We start from the raw sequence: 17,027 nt of genomic DNA, 5'->3' as shown, positions 1-17,027 counted from the left end.
CATGGTAATGGGGTAATGAGGTCCACCCAGAGGTGCTGTCCGGGCTGAGGACCCAGGCCTCTTTGCAGGTCACCCCACACGCATTTCTAAGGACAAGCCTTTGACTCAGTCTCTCTGTACAAATGGCCCTTCCTCCAGTCTCTGCTCTTTCTTAGGCAGAGCACAGAAGCAGAAAATAGAAAATCAGAGCGGGCAGCCCCCTCTTGCCGCCACCGTCCCGAGCATCAGCAGGATCCTAGGCTGTGAGGCCCCTCCCTGTGCACGCAGCACCTGAGGAGCCCGGGGATGGGGAGAGTGGCGGCAGGTCTGAGGTAGGGGCACGGGGTCCTGAGGCCAAGACTGCTGGGCCTCGGTCCACGCTTTGCGTGCCATGGGTTTGGATGCCCGTGGCTGGCAGCTCTCTGATTCTGAGAGGACGGGAAGGGGTGAGAACGGTGAGACGTCCTCAGGCTGGCTTTTCAAGGCGCTGCGTCAGAGTCCCAGCACTGTCTACTAGCCCACCGGTAGGGAGGCTGCCGAGATCGGTCTGCGTTCCTTCAGTCCGCTTCACTTGTGAGGTAATCCACATGCTAAAACAGTCGGCGTCCATCAGAGGGAAAGACATCATGTCCTTTTACATCTATGTGTCGAGCCGAATTCTCGAAGTGTCTTCCTACCAGTTGCTTGCCCTGGTCAGACACACGAGAGCAGCTGGGGCTTTCCTCCCAGGTTTATAGGCCAGGCCTCTGGCGAGCGAGGGGGCCAGCGTGTGGTCCGGCCTCCGTAGGCTGTAGGCAGTGCCGACCAGGGTGGAGGTGTTTGAGGGTGCCTGTGCAGGGTCGCCCTGGCTCGGACGGGATCACAGCACACGTGCACCAAGGCGCCAGCCTGCGTCTCGTGTTGCTCTGTGTCCCCTCGTGACAGCAGGCCCTTGAGCAGCCCGGGTCACCTCTTGGGCGTGGGCTGCACTCGCAAGACTTCAGGCCGGGGCTGAATACGGTCTGGGACTGTGTTAGGAGCTTGGCAGCCAAAGTCCCACGGACCAGGCGGCTTAAACAGCAGAAAGATATTGTCTGCAGTCCGGGGCTGGGACTCCCCACCCAGGTGTGGGCAGGGCCGGCTCCTCCCGAGGCCTCTCTCCTGTCTGGTCGATGCCATCTCCCCCACCCCCGCCCCGCCGTGCCCTCACAAGCTGTCCCTCTGCGCGTGTCTGTGTCCTGAACCCGTCTCAGAAGGACGCTGGTCAGATCAGGTCAGGGCCCTCGGAACTGGTGACCTTAGCTTAGCTGTGTTGTTGTTCAGTCGCTCAGTCATGTCTGACTCTTTGTGACCCCATGGAGCAGCACTCCAGGCTTCCCTGCCCTCCACCATCTCCTAGAGTTTGTTCGAACTCATTCACGTCCCCCACATCGGTGATGCCAGCCAACCAGCTCATCCTCTGCTGCCCACTTCTCCTCCTGTCCTCAATCCTTCCCAGCATCAGGGTTTTACCTTAATTACCTCTTTACCGGCTCCACCACCTGAGGTCTAGGGGAGCTGGGGGATGGCCCTGCTGCCCGCTTCGTGGGCCGCAGAACGGTGTGCCAACTGAAACGGCTCTGCCCGTGGGGCCCTGGCAAGTCGCCCCTGTCGGAGCCTCAGTCTCCCCACCTGGGAGGGAGTCTCCAAGGCCTTCCTGCCCCAGTGTCTGCATGGCTGAGTCCTCAGCGTGATGGCCTGGCCGCATCACGGCCGTGGAAGGAAGTCTCCGGGCCAGGGCTACTCAGCCAGGAAAGGGGGCGAAACACTCACCTCACCCCCTCAAAACTATTGTTTCAAGATAAAATAAGGTAAGACGTGTCCCCAGACTGATGTTTAACAAACAATCCAGAGGGATTCTGCCGTAGCTCACACTGGCCAGGAGCTCCCTTTGAACCGGTCCTCAGGACATGGGGCATCTTTGAATCTGCATGGATTTAAGTTTAGCCGCCTCGCCGTGAGTGTCCTTTATCCAAGGTCCAAGGGGAGACCGTCCTCAGCCTTCTGGATGTGCCCAAGCCCTTTAATCCCCAAGTGAGAAAGACAGGGGCTGTGCTGGGCTTGGGCCTTGTACAAAGAGGAAGACGCTCAGAAGTGCACACATGGACACTCACATATACACACATGCACTTGGACACACACTGAGACACTCATGCACACACAGACCCACATGCACACACACACATGCACACACAGATACACTCGGACACACAGACACATACAGACCCACACGCACATATACACGTGCACACATGGACACACACAGACACATACAGACCCACATGCACACACACACATGCACACACAGATACACTCGGACACACAGACACATACAGACCCACATGCACACACACACATGCACACACACATACACTCGGACATACAGACACATACAGACCCACACGCACACACACACATGCACACATAGACACACATGGACACACAGACACATACACACAGGCACACAGACACATATAGATACACAGGGACACACAGGCACATGTGCACATGCACACATAGACATGTGTAGACACAGGCACCCAAGGACACACACAGACACACATACGTACAGACCTGCATGCACATATGCGTATAGACACATACACACATGCACACATATGCACACATATTCACTCACATATACACACATGCACATGGACACACACAGAGACACTCATGCACACATACACATGCACACACAGATATACTCGGACACACAGACACATGCACATAAGACCCACACGCACATACATACAAGCACACATAGACACACGGGGACACACAGGCACACAGACATACAGACCTGCACACACATACATACACACATGCACACGCATTCACTCACATACACGCAGCCGCGCACCAAGACTGTTTCTGGAGGATGGAGAGCTGGGCTTTAGGGTCTTGGGGAGGCGTTCTGGGGGAGGTGTCAGTCTTACTTTTTACTCTATGCTTTTGTTCCTCTCCGATTAAAAAAAAATCAGGTGAATATGTTACTTTTTCTATTTAAAACTATTTTTAAAGAAAGGGATTCCCTTGTGGCCAGCGGGACATCTGTGTGCGCGTGTCTCTGCAGTGAGGGAGACGAAACACCTCGAGTTTCTGCACTGACCCTAGTCTCTGTCCTTTGCCTCTGAGAGCTGAGACTTTCAGACGAGATCTCACAGGGTGACGCAACCGGCAAGTGCCACAGCAGAGTTCCCGTGGGTGACTTTTCGCTTCTATTCCAGGAAAGCAGTTTGCAGAAATGGTTAGAAATGGATACCTATTGTGTTTTCAGAAGCAAGACAGTGAAAGACTGGCAGATTTGGGAGGTGAGGGGCGGAAAATTGTAACATAAGGACGCGGATATGTATTTATGTGATCTTTAGCTAAGTTGATAGACAAGGAGTCATATTATCATCACTGGGATTTACTGGCTCTCTTCCAGGCAGTCTTTTTCAAGTATTTCTTTGAATTTTTATTCAGAATCACAAGAAAGTCCCCTTTAAAAAGCCTGAATTAGAGAGGTAAGTTTGCCTGATACGGACATGGAGTTGAATAAATACTGTTGGCTGAGTGAACACATTCCCATCACCTCCATCCACTGCGGTTCTTACTGCCTTTGCCCTTTTAAGCACTGCCACTGTCTTCTCTTCCTTTTTTTCTAATCTGCAAAATCCTTCCGGGGTAAGCCGGCAGAGGTCAAAGCTCAGAAGCAGCGTGAAAAGGTCGCCCTAAATCCTCTCTCAGAGTGATTTTTAACAACGATTGAAAAATTGTAACATTTTTCACATGGATAGTTGTATTTCAGTTCACCTAAAAATGTTTGAAAAGTAAACTTTCTTACAAGACTAATAGAATACTTTTTAAGATGAGAAATCAAGTGGCAGTGCCAATTTTCTATTTAATAATGAAAAGAAAGTATGTATTTTTTAACTTTAGGAAGGCAAATTAGGTTCAATGACCCCCATTTGGAGTTCATTAACAGTGATCCATTATGCAATTTTTCTATACTTTCAAGTTGTCTACATCGTTTAGCTGAAAACAGGCTCCAGAATTTTTTTAAAATGTGATTGAAATTTTAATAGTTTTGAATTCTAGGAAAAATTTCCCCCAAAATCACATTATTATTTTATTATTTCTATTCTTCTCACAATCTGAGGATATACTTTATGTTGACATAATACGTCCAGGAATAAAAATAGGAAACACTTGCAAAATATTTATTTCAAATAATGACTTTTTCTCAGTATTCAGATTAAAGGAGGCAAAATTTTGATGTTGTTTTCATAAATTTATTGTGTCATTTGTGGTAAATTGTGCTGCAGTCTTTGTATTTTTGCCCCCAAGGTTTTATTGATTGCACAAATTCACCTGTTTTAACATCAAATTTATGTAGCTGAAAAAGCTAATATTAATTCTGTTATATGTTGCTTGGCTTTGGCTCTCTGAACAAAGGCTGCTTAAAATCTCTCTTATTGATTAAGTCCAGATGGGATTCATTTTTTTCTGATATACAGAACACTGGAAAATTTATCAACCTTTGTTATTCTTCATCGAAATGAGCTTCTTTAGATTTCTAATTATATTGTCCAATAAAACTAAACCGTCAATGCTATTTGCATATTATATGAAGAAGTGTCACACAACAAACTCATAGCAGTCAATTAACATAAAAGCTAATTATATATCTCATCAACTTATAAGAGTTTCTGAATTCATGGTCTCCCTGTTGTAGCCTAAAGCAAAGGGGGTTTGAATTTTCACTTCTAAATATTGACTTTTAACTAATATCAGAAGTGATTTCAGTATTTTTATGGATGAAAAGTTAGTGATTAAAGTAGATGTAATATTTGCTATAATGCAATTAAATTTTTTACATTAACGACACCTCCAGAAAGAAACCTTTGCAACAATGTGAAACTAAGCAGGTTAAGTGCTGGTTTCCTATCTCAGGGACATTCCGAAATAAGCATCCAGATAAGTAAGATTTATCTGAGATTGTCAGGCTGTTATGAAGGAGACGGCATGCCACAAGGACAGTGTTCACGTCCGACTGTGGACTGTAACGTAGTCGTATCGCTGCCTGATTGTGATAGCTACCAAGCAAGACATTTGCTACAAGATTAGCAGGGACATAGCAATGGACCAACACAGAGAGCACCCTGGAATTGACTGTTATTAAAGTGCTGTCATAACGGGCTGGAGTAATTCCCGAACTCCAGCTTTCTAGAGAAACTGAAGCCCAAACTTTCAGCTACCCTTTTCTGTTTTCAAGTTGGAATATGAGTACCTCCTCCCATCCCCATGTCATTGCTCACAGAACAAGCGCATGGTCAGAAGAGGCCTAAAGGTAAAAAAAAAAAAAAAAAGAGTCAGAGCTAGGTTTCAGAAAGAGAAAAGTTAGAATTTTACTCTGAGAGTGCACTGAGACAGCAAGGAAATCATAACGGATTGTTTTTGTATTCGTAACTTACACCAAACGAATCCATGTGTAAAAGTAATGGCTGGTGAATCAGTTTTCTCCCGATACAATGATGGCGGCCTTTTTCATTCATATTTTAATGAGGTTAGTATCTCTGAGACCCTCCTTCCAGGACGGAGGCAACGCTCCCCTAAGACTACAATAGGAGTTGCTTTATTGACAAGTACTATTCAAAATCTTCATAGTATAGAAAGAAAGCCTCGGTTTTATTCCACTTGTCTCAATACTTATTGCACTCTTAAAATCAAAACACTTTGAGGGGAGAAAAAGCCTCAATTATTCCCCGAACAGTCTTTAAATTTAGTGAAAGTAGTTCAGCTAAGTGGAATCATTTAAAACCCTAATTGTGTGCATTTTAAAAGTGGAATCATGTTAAACCCTAATTGTGTGCATTTTAATAAACGTATAAAGAGTTGCCATGCATAAGCATCTTTTTCTTTAAAATTTTCTTGCAAAATCGGATGCTTTGATTGGGATTTTAGGTCAATTTTTTAAAAAATATTCCTGTGGAACGAACTCTACTAGTCTCCTGCTGTGTGTGTTTTTCTTTCTTACTCTCAGTGAAGACTGTAAAACGGCATTTTCTGAGCTCTCTGCCAGCAACATGTCCTGCTCTTTCTATTAAAGAACGTTTACTAGAAAGAGCCAGCTAATTACATCAAAAAGCCAGTTAGCCTTCAAAGGCGTATGAAATCCACAAAACTCACGTGTTGATCCCTGCATATCACATATTTGTGTTAAAATTGGTGCAATACTACTCTATTCAGACATACAAAATCCCACTTTCAAAACAAGAAAAACAATCCTGTTTCGTAGAAAGTTATCACGTGGCGATGGTTTTTTGTTTTGTTTTGTTTTAAAAAGCGCCAACCGGGAAATAAAATGGCTCTCAAAAGTAAGTTGTGGAAGGTCTCACGTTATTAACGTTCTGATTTGTTCAGATCTTATATACCCAGGGTTTTCGTACGCCGCTCAGAACATCAGGTCTGTTGTACAAAAGGATTTCGAAAGTGGTCTCGGCGCCACGGGAACTAGTGTGGCGTATTCGTCCGGGGTTCCAGCAGCACCCTCCAGCACGCAGAACCTCTCTCTCAGTGACAGCGTCTCCCCAACGCTTACTCTGAGACTGGGGACTGGGGAGAGGGCTAGGGAGGGGCAGAGAGAAGGCATTCCCGATGACAGGTTTCTAAACGAAAGCGCCAGCTCTTCACTTGGAGGTTAAAGCGCCGCTTTGTTGACATCCAGGAAGTGCTAGGAGCCTCTTCATATGGACCAGACCAGGAGAGACACAGCATCACTCGCCTGGCAGAGTGAAGACCATACTCATTCTGTTCACGATCTGCTTGACTAATTGTAATTTAAGAACTGACTTCTCTTTTCTAGCTTTTAAGTCCCAACACGTATAATCTTTCGTCTCCGTAAGTCCATAAAATAGATTTGGTTGGTTAACCTATGTTTTTGGTTGTGTTTACAACTTATGAGGCTTACATGGCACAATTAGAAGTGTGATTCCATTGTATTTATTGTGTTTTTATTGTGCACTTTCAGCTACTTTTTAAAGGGTCTTCTGATCGTAGACATGAAAAAAAATCACTCCTTTAAAAAAAACCGATATTTTAGCGAATAAAGGATGTTGCAGTAGACTCCAGTTTAACAAACGACTTAATTGCCAAGTTGACCGCAGGGGCCTTGAAAGCAGCTCGGAGTCGGTCTCCAGGTTCGCGGGGAGAAGGTGGGAAATTTCACCCCCACGCCCGTGCTGGGGGCGGTGGAACGTTCCCGCGGTGCCCTGTCCCTGCGCACAGAGTTGGCTCCTTGCTGGGACCGGGGGTGAGCGCAGGGCCGCCGGCGCGGTCGGGGCTGCAAGCAGGTTTGCGCTCAGGGGCGCGGGGCGCGGGCGGCGGGCGGGGCGCGGGGCCTTTGTGCGCCCGGAGCGCGCCCGTGAGCGCCGCGCGGTCGCCGGCACCGGAAGGGTTCACACTGCGTCTGAAAGGGGGACAATGGAGGCGCGGTATATGCACAGCGCCGAAATCGAGTTCATTTGTGATCCGGCCCCTTTCACCCCGGTTGTCAGGCAAACTTCCTGCTTTGATCAGCAGAGGGTGGAGAGGCAGAAAGGCCCGCGGAGGCCGGGGCCGCGGCGCGCCCGCGGCGCCCTTGGCAGGTCCCCGCCCCCTTCCGGAAGGAGCCGCGGGGACGCGGCCTCCTGCACCTTGACCTGTCTGGACGGCCCCCGAGTAGGGTTTTTTCCTTTTTTTGTCCCTGTTACCAAGGGCGCGGGTGCTCTTTGACCCCCGCGCGGGGCGGACGTGGTGGTCACAGGGTCCCCTGAATCCTCGCCGAGGGAGAGGGGCGCGCGGAACCCCACACCGGCTGCTCCAAAGACGACGCGCCCGCGGCCGCGCCCCGCGAGCGGCGACACGCCGTCCGCCCGGCTTCTCCCCGCCACGCGGCCCCCGGCCCTGCCCAGGACCCCGGCGGCCGCCGAGGGGCCAGGCGGCTGCGGAGCGCGAGCCCGGGCCTGGGCCCAGCTCGAGGGGTGCGCGGCGTAGAGACCGCCCGCGCTCCGGCTCCTGTCTGTCGGTTTCTCGCAAGTAAATAGATAATAACAGCCCTTCTCTGTGGCTCAGAGCCTTCTTCTGCATGTTCCGTGATTTTCAGAAATTATCTCCTGTGGAAGGATAGTTGCTAGTTTGAAGAGAAGTTTTTCTTCTGATCACTTCCAAACATAGGCACCTGTTAAAAACAGGAATTTAAGCTAACCTCTTAAATGCTGTAAATAATATAACTGGCAGTTATCGGACAGGAAGACTTTTGCACGCGTGAGGGGTGGGGGTGGGGTGCTGCCACGTGCATTCAGGGCAATGGCTCTTAAGTAACACTAAGTCAAGTTTCCTGCCTTTTTTGTTTTTGTTTTTTTCTTCATAGATTCCCTTAGCCCAGTCGGAGGCATTCCTCACAGACCTCCTGGACAAAGTGTGCGAGCGGATGAATGACTACAGACTCGAAGAAGACCCCGTGACGAAGGAGAAGACTTTCAAGAGATTTGCTCCGAGGAAAGGAGACAAAATATACAAAGAATTTAAAAAATTCTATTTTTATTCAGATGCTTACAGACCGTTGAAATTCGCGGTAAGCTCTTTTTCCGCAGAGGAATTCTATGCTCCGTGAACGTGTTTTTGGTACTTTAAAGGAATTTCTTGCTGTTTGGGATTTTGTTGAGTTTCCAGACAGGCCCATTAAAATGTTGTCTGTTAGCGTTGCTGTTCTGCTGCTTTCTCGGTGTTAACCAGGCGCTCAGTGACTTGCCTTTCGCACACTGTATGGCCGTGGTATTTTCATCTCGTGGAGACCCTTAAGTGATATTTTCCAGAAAGTGTGTTACAAGTCCTGGTGACTTGCAGGCACCGTTTGCAGGTCGCTTTGCTCCCGGGGACGGTGGGGAAGGCGACTCAGTCGGTCCCATGGGCGGGCAGCTCTCATACAGGCTCCCGTGTCAGGCATCAGGGGCTGTGGTTCTGAGATTAAAACCTAAATGAAATGAGTGCTGTTTTCAAATACGGATAGCCACTCGATGGAGGGAGAGTGACGCACATCACTTTTTTCTCCTCGGGCTTCACAGAAGAGGGAGAATTCTTTCTCCTCCGGAGTTAATTCAACTACTTTAGCACAGACTCGGTTAAACAAAGGCTTAGGTATGATCGTGGGCCTTGTGGCACATTTCCTCCCTTCATGATGTTTATTTTACTTTAACGGTGGCCTCTGACTCGGAATGTGCCTACCAAATATATGGCAAGAGATTTCACTTGACTTATGCTGTTGAGTCAGACCCAGTGATGGGAAAGCCTGTTTAAGAAATGTCTGTGATTCACGCGGTGGCCAAAATGTCAGACATGCCGACCCCCTGATAGAAGGGCTGCAGCTGACTTTGGAAGATTTCGTTTTAATTAAAAAGCCAAGGCAATAATTCAGGGCTGAAGATACTGTAGCAGGGGGACTGCAGAGAGGAAGTGTGCTTATATTTCACAGGCCTTCCATAAGCACGTGATAGTGGAAGGTAAATATTTTTAAATGCCATTTAAAATTTTTTTGAGTCTCACTTAATGAACTTGGAAAATGAGTTCCAAGTCTCCAGTGAACACCGTTTAGCATTACGGTTCCTAAGAGTGTAAGCTTGTGTTTCCCCAAGGCAGACACATACTCCAGTCAGAATTTAAGGGTTTCAGAAGCATGGGTACATTTGAGCACCCTCTTTTCAGAAATGTCAGATTTGGGGGCAGAGGGTGGGGGGAGCGAAGTGAATTTATAGATGGATCTCTAACTGTTAGAAAAGAAAGTTTCCTGAGTGACTGACAAGCCGTTATCCGGAGTGCAAAGGAAGATGCGTTTGCGTTTTCATTGCTGAGAAAGCTTAATTGTTTTCACATTTCAGATCCTGCTTTAGAACCGCAAAATGGATTGTTATGTTAAATATAAAGGAAACTGGTTTAACCATTTAAAGGAGCCATGTTCTTTAAAGTTTCCAAAAAAAACCAAAATAACAACAACAAAAACCCACCAAAAAAGTGAACACTTTTCAGCTCCATAAGTAGGAGCGCCCGCAATCCTGTTCCTTGAATTCCATTCCAGTTTGAGGAAGAGGAACAAATAAGAAGAACCATTTTCCTGCCTTACCCTCGTCTTTCAACATGACTAATCAGCCAGCTGCAATTAGCATTCTAGGGAGAGGGTTAATCCGATGCAATGATGTCTTAAACCAAAGGGCTAATAAAAATGGCCCACCTTGGTAACATGATGTTTTTAGCTAATAAAACGATGACAAGCCCTTCCTAGCAAGGTGTCCTGTGAGCGCACATCTACCCACGTCTGTTGTTGTTCTGTTCCTGCAGTGTGAGACTATAATAGAAGAGTTCGAAGATGAAATACTTTCACTTATCACCCAGGAGGCACACCAGCTCGCTGACACGCTGTGCGGTGAAAAGTCAGGTACTGTGTCTGATGTGGCATGTGCCCTCTCCCAGGCCCACCCCTCTCCCACTCAGCAGCTTTTTTTTATTTTTTTCAAACCGAGCCTCTGTCTCCCTGCCACCGGCCAGCCTCTGCTGAATCAGAGAGGACTCCGTGTGAGTGGAAGCAGACAAGCAAACTGCAGGGCTGCGAGGCCTTGTTGCTTGCACTTCTGCGCCTCGACGTTTTTAAGTGAATTCAAACATGCTTGACTTCCAGCCGGGAAGGAGCAGAGGCTTGGTCAGCCCTGCCGGGATCTGGAGCACTTCTCCTTTTAAACTTGTAGAGCTGGGTTCTCCACCCTGGACCAGGGAAGGATTTCTTAATGACTTGTCTGCTCACCTGCCCCAACAGAGAGTGGGGTCTCTTTAATAAGAAATTTGTAATGTTTTCCTGTTGGTTTATTTGGTGCTGGAATTTTTTTTTTCAAGTTCCTTTCCCCAAATATCTACTTCTTAAAACATTTTTTTTTTCTGGTGTGGAAAATAATATTTGATTCGTATGTGTGTACACATACATACACACGACCAGAAGCTAGAAAACAGTACCCAAACATTATTTCCTATATACAGAGTTGAAACACAGGATCACCCTGACCCCTCCTGCTTAAACACAAGCCTTTAGCCTGTGTCATTTTGATACTTTAAAATAGGTTTATAAGGTTGTAGGACAGGTTGCACATTGTTTTCAGATATCTTTGAAAAAGTGAGCGTCATATATGGAGACGATTGAAAGCTGGGGAAATACTTTTATGCAATTATGGAAGCTTCAGATGTTTAGCAGCAATTGTTTATAATAAAATATAATATACCTGCATCCATAGGATCAAATTTAGTGCCAAAGTCCTTAAAATAATAGTTACTGCGATCTGAAGATAAATATTTGTCATTCGAAGTTATTGAAGAAGAAAGTAGTAGATTTCCATTAACATGGCCAAGTTTTCTTACTGAGTAGCTGATGGGATTGCTCTCTGTTTAAAATCCAGTTTGGTTGGGAGTTTGCAGAGCATGGTGAAATGATATACTCAGGATATGGCCAGGAATTGCAGAGCTTTTCCCACTGATTTTGGATATGTACTGTTGTAAATGGTGAACATCACATAATTGAAGTGAACTTCACATCATCACAGTTTCCCAAAGAAATTGCTTTTGAAGGTTTTCAAGCAATTCAGAGATGAATGTGTCTGTTAGGATGTAAACAAAAACGTGATGAACGAGATTGGGAATGTTTGTTTCTCTGTTTTCCCTCAAAGGGTTTGGGCTTGTCATAATCGTCTTTGCTATGTGAATACCCGCTCAGATATTATGGAAGTCTCTAGAAAGTTTTGCCAACTCTTTATGGCAGGAGTTGCTTCAAATAATAAGATTCTGAGAAACACTGTTTCCAAGTGCAGCAGTTTGGCTTAATTTCAATTATAGTAACTATCTCTTTTCATTCCTTCCGTATGATTATAATTGGAAATAAAAATTGATATTATCCTAAAGAAAATACAGTATAAAGCGTAAACTTAAGATATGTGCAGTATTACTAGTGTAGAATAAAACACGATCAAGTCATTCTTAACAGTGTCGATTTTTAAAAGACTGATGAAGTGTTTACATTGTAAACGTAAGTATCAGCGCTCCAGACCTATTGCCAAGGCGAGGGAGCCACTCCAGAGGCTTCCCCGCCACATGGCCGCTTCCTAGTGAAGTGGGTGAGCGTCTTCGGGCTGTTTCTCTGTGAGACATACTTACGGGTACTCTAAACAATTTATGGATAAAAACTAGGAATCCATTAATTCTAAAAAGAGGCAAGAGTCCCCGCCCCTCCTAACTGCCCCCCACCCCCCCGCATCATTGAAGTAAGTAAACCACATAACAAGGTCAGGGGTTTTCCAAACTTAAAAATTATTGTCAGGAAAAAGCTGAAGTGACACAGTAATGAGAATAATCCTAATTCATGATGCAGCCAACAAAGAAATAGTATGTTTTAACATATCGGGATGGTTTTAGAAATCTGTGTAAAAGGTGAGGCTCTCGTATCATAGAGAAACTCCAGATGCTTTTAATGTATTCTGAAATACAAGTACAGTAAGTTTCCTATGACAGCATGAGGGTCAGCCTATGTTCTGGAAAGATGAGACTTTGTTTTATCCTGTTCTGCCACAGCTTCACTGCGATCCGTCTGCACGTTTAAATGATGCTTTAAAGAGATGACCGTGTGTGTGTGTGCATGTGTGTGTGTACCGGAGGTTATGAAACTACATTGACCAATACTTTACCTGTATACTATGAACAAACACTACACTGAGGGCTCGTAAATTGTCTACATTGCTTTTAGGGAGATTAATAATCTTTTCAAAGATAGATATTTTTAGAACTAGAAGTTTGGTTGGAAGGTTAATATCCTTTATATACACCTTATATATTTGTGTGTGAGAGAGAGAATTTTGCTTTTTTTCTAGGTAAGGTAGACCTTTTCACTTTATTTTTAATAGTTAGCACGGGAGCAGATCAGTGCACATTCACAGACTTCAGCATTTCAGCTTTAGAGGTGTAAATGACCTGGGAAATTTCTGTAAGGCATTTAGAGTGTACATCATGGTGATTTGATATGTGCATCCATCTAGTTAATTAACACACGTATGATTGTTTAAAATATAGGAGTCTAAGGCCCACCCCTGTACACAAATAAATGGGGAATAATGGAGAAAACATATGTTAAAGTTAAGATGACTATGTTTGGCTTTAAAAATAATACTTCTGTGAGATTTTCATAAATGTGTTACCTTTTCGATGAGTGGGAAGCACGTCAGTGAAGTGCTGTGGGTTTGCAGGTGGGCCTGCAGACACCACTGTAGCCTTATTCAGTGGCGAGAAGAAAAATTATCAAGTGCACTCTGTTTTAGGGGCGTGAGACAGCAGTAGTGGTAATAGGTTATTTCTTACGTATCTCCTTTCTTTCCTAGGCAGAAAATAAGAGTTCATTAGACTTTCCTAGTTGAATGTTTTGTAGCACATGACCCAGGCTTCTCCAGATTGTCATTTTAATGTCTTGAAGTAAAAATGGTATTTTAAAATCTTAATAAGATACAAGGTCATGATTAAAAAGATGGCTATATTTCACTCAAGGTTAGACATGTCACTCTAGATTATGGATGAATGGATTCTTTGGTTTGTGGAGGTATTCATTAGGAAGAGTGAGTTTATAAATATAAATACATAAATATGTTTTATATACACATCACTTCTGCTTTGGTATCAAATCTTAACATTTAAAAAAATGAGACCAATAAGAATTTGTGACATGAACATTTTGAATGGCTGCCTAAGGAATAAGGTCTCAAGTGTTCTGAAATGGTTAGCCTGCATTTAAAGTAAAAGCATTTTGACCTTTCTGTATAGACTTTCAAGCATTAAAGAGGGTAGTAAATTCTGATATTAAAAATAATTACTTTCAAGGGTAATACATGATACAAACCAACACAAAGGCTAGCCTATTTCCTATTTTAAATAGATTATGTAGCTAGAATAATCCATAACCGAGTCTAGAGAGCTGGCATTCATTGCTTCCAGTGGGAGATGTGCTAGGGATCCAAGCTTCTCCGCACCTTGGGTTAAGTGCCCAGCGCACTGATTCCCTGTCTCAAGTTTTCCTTAAATACTCCCATGGCCACAGGCAGGAGGACACAACCCATGGGCTTTGTTTCAAAATGCTCCAGGAAAAAAGGCTGGCAGTGCCATTGGAATAGCAGTGGTTGAGCAGTCTGCAGCAGAATAAACTGCCTTCTTCCCTCTGCAGAATAAACTGCCTTCTTCCCTCTGCAGAATAAACTGCCTTCTTCCCTCTACTTGTCTGTGTTTGAAAATGTCCGTAAGAAAGTTTTTTTTCAATGTGCTTCCACAAGAATGTGCTTTTGCAGAAAGTACGCGACCTATGGGCTGATGTTAAATGTGAGAGTGATGCCATCTAATTTTTTCCCCCAGGTCTGTGTGAAACTCCCACTAACCACACTGAACTCTAGGAACACCCGCCCTGCTAGCAGAGAGGAGTCACGTCACAGCCCCAAGGTCAATGTCCGCGTTTCTGTCTTCATGTTTCTTCACGAGAAGAAGCGCTGTGTCTCTTTTTCATACTGCAGGGCCTTGTGTTTGATACTTTATTGAATATCTCTTCTTTGGCATCTTGCAAGCCCCACTTCCTTCTCCAGGCATAGTACATGAAACAGTTACCTTTGTGGATTTTGGTATTTACAAACAGGCTTGGCAGGAAAGCATCTAGTTTAGTAATAGGACAAACGTGAAGACATTTCATAAATGAAATAAGGATTTAGTAACATGTGCTGCATAGTCCATGCACATATAGATAGAAGTATAGTGTCCTGTTTGATAAGGACTTGGTTTGATTTCACAAGTACTTGATTAGTCATGAAATTAAGAAAATGCATTGCCAAGTTCCAGGCTAATTTTCCTGGGCTGTATGGCTATCACCGAAAGAAACGAATTCACTTTATGTCAGGAATGAAATTTAAATTTCTAGAAACCTTAAGTTTAAATACTTTCTAATTCCTAAAATTTAACCAAATGCATAAAAAGCAGTGAACACTTTTATAGTGAACAATTATATTGGCCTTTCTAACGCACGCCTTCTGAATTGAAATGATTTAGAAAGTTGATTTATTATTCATGTATTTATTATCATGTATTCTTAAAGGCTGACACCAATAGACACGTTTATTTTGCTGCAGACTCTCCTGTCATGCTTTGTTTTTTAAAGATTTTCACCTAACATTTAGCATGTAGATTTTACTGCTGCTGCTGCTGCTGAGTTGCTTACAGTTGTGTCCGACTCTGTGCGACCCCATAGACGGCAGCCCACCAGGCTCCCCTGTCCCTGGGATTCTCTAGGCAAGAATACTGGAGTGGGTTGCCATTTCCTTCTCCAATGAATGAAAGTGAAAAGTCAAAGTGAAGTCGCTCAGTCGTGTCGGATTCTTCGCGACCCCATGGACTGCAGCCTACCAGGCTCCTATGTCCATGGGGTTTTCCAGGCAAGAGTACTGAAATGGGATGCCATTGCCTTCACCAACTATTGTTCTGTCTATGGATGTTTTTGTAGGTGTGGAGATGGAAGGAAGGGTGGAAACTTACAGAAAATTGCCTTTTGACCACCTTAATAATGGAGTGTAGTAATCTCACTCTTAGAGATTTCATTGTCTTTGGGAATCTAATTTCTTGGAGATTTCACTGTCTCTGTTAAATTTACATTTAGTGGAATAAAACTTTAATTGTTTAAAATGTCAGGGCATGCTTCACACACACGTTTTAAAGAAGAAATTCTCGTTATTGCTGATAAATTTACGAAGTGGGTTGATGTTCCGCCTCCCAAAGCAGAAACTGTTTGCCACGTGTTCCATGGTTACCTAGAAAGCACATTACTTAAACCGTTCAGCTGACGCTTCGGGAGAAAACAATTTGTAAGTTTAGAAAAATTGGCCAACCTGAAGAGAAGGAGGTTTCCTTTCTCCCTTTCCCACCTCAACTTGTGTTAAAAGTCAGGCTTCTGTGTTAACGTCATTCATTCACTGAGAAAGTTTCTGATTTCTTAGCGGATTCAGTAGTGTGTGGAGCCTACATATTATAACCCGATGCGTCTGTACCGCCTGCAGCTGACAACAAATGGAAATGGGATTTAAGAATCATTCGCGTCATTTTTCAGGATGATGGGAAAGCTGCCTTAAAACATGGTGCCTAAAACTTTAGTAAACTCACCTATTCAAGTTTCGTTCACGTATCAGATAATAAGCCATAAATGTTTTCCTACCTTTGACTTCCTTGGTAAACACACTAAACTGTTTCTTCACGGGAACATGACAGAGACACTGGCAGGAAGTCCCTGTTGAAACCGTAACACTTGTGTGTGTGTGTGGGGGGGGTGTTGCTGGCAAACCCTCACACACAGACAGTGCCCGTGCCAGTCATAGAATTTAAGAGAGTGTGGGCTTTGGTTTCCACCCTGAGCGGCCGTGGGGAGGCCTGCCTTCCCTCCACTGATGGTGTTTCTCGTGGATGTTGATGCTTCTGCTGTGACGAGAACCACACGCTTCGCCTCTGATGGTGAATATCTCAGGTTTTGCTCAATATGGCTATTCAGTTTTTTTCTTATTTCCTAGTAAAAATAATCTTGTCTCTTAACAAGATTTTCAGTATCTCATGACTTAGATATTTTTCTTTCCAGATCAAACTTGTTAAACTCATGTAAACATTTGTGATTGCTGATTAAAACTACATTTGAGTCCTGGATATGAGTCACTGCGTTTCTTACGGCTGTGATGACTCTTAGGTTTCCCTCTGGGTCGTGGTGAGGCTGTGCCGCTTTTGCTAATGAAAAATAATGAGAGAGGAGCCGCTGGCTCCGTCTTCCCTCCAACCACGTTTCTGCCTTTTAATGACTTTTATTGACCAAAAACCAAAACAAAAGCAAAAAGCCAGAAAAAAAGGAAAAAGCAAACAACACCTAGGGTGTAACAGAAAAGTTTCTCAGAGCCCCTGAAAAGCAACCAAATACTGAGAAG

The 17,027-nt window shown here is 44.5% G+C and overlaps 1 protein-coding gene across 2 annotated transcripts in view; it reads left to right on the top strand.

The window, feature by feature from the left end:
• Positions 1 to 16,755, top strand: part of CNPY1 (canopy FGF signaling regulator 1) — a 45,065-nt gene extending 28,310 nt beyond the window's left edge. The window contains exons 3-5 of one of the 2 annotated variants that reach the window (XM_070788468.1): positions 8,393 to 8,596; positions 10,354 to 10,450; positions 14,440 to 16,755. In XM_070788468.1, coding sequence (XP_070644569.1) covers positions 8,393 to 8,596; positions 10,354 to 10,450; positions 14,440 to 14,477 — 339 coding nt within the window. In that variant the 3' untranslated portion in view covers positions 14,478 to 16,755. Of the gene's footprint in view, positions 1 to 8,392; positions 8,597 to 10,353; positions 11,290 to 14,439 lie in introns of those variants that run through there. The other variant, XM_070788469.1, reaches the window with a different exon arrangement.
• Positions 16,756 to 17,027: the final 272 nt, after the last annotated feature.

The sequence above is a fragment of the Bos indicus genome, chromosome 4 (assembly GCF_029378745.1).
Source record: "Bos indicus isolate NIAB-ARS_2022 breed Sahiwal x Tharparkar chromosome 4, NIAB-ARS_B.indTharparkar_mat_pri_1.0, whole genome shotgun sequence".
Classification (NCBI taxonomy): Eukaryota; Metazoa; Chordata; class Mammalia; order Artiodactyla; family Bovidae; genus Bos; species Bos indicus.
The sequence above is the reverse complement of the archived record's forward strand: the minus strand, read 5'-3'. Positions and strand labels throughout refer to the sequence as shown.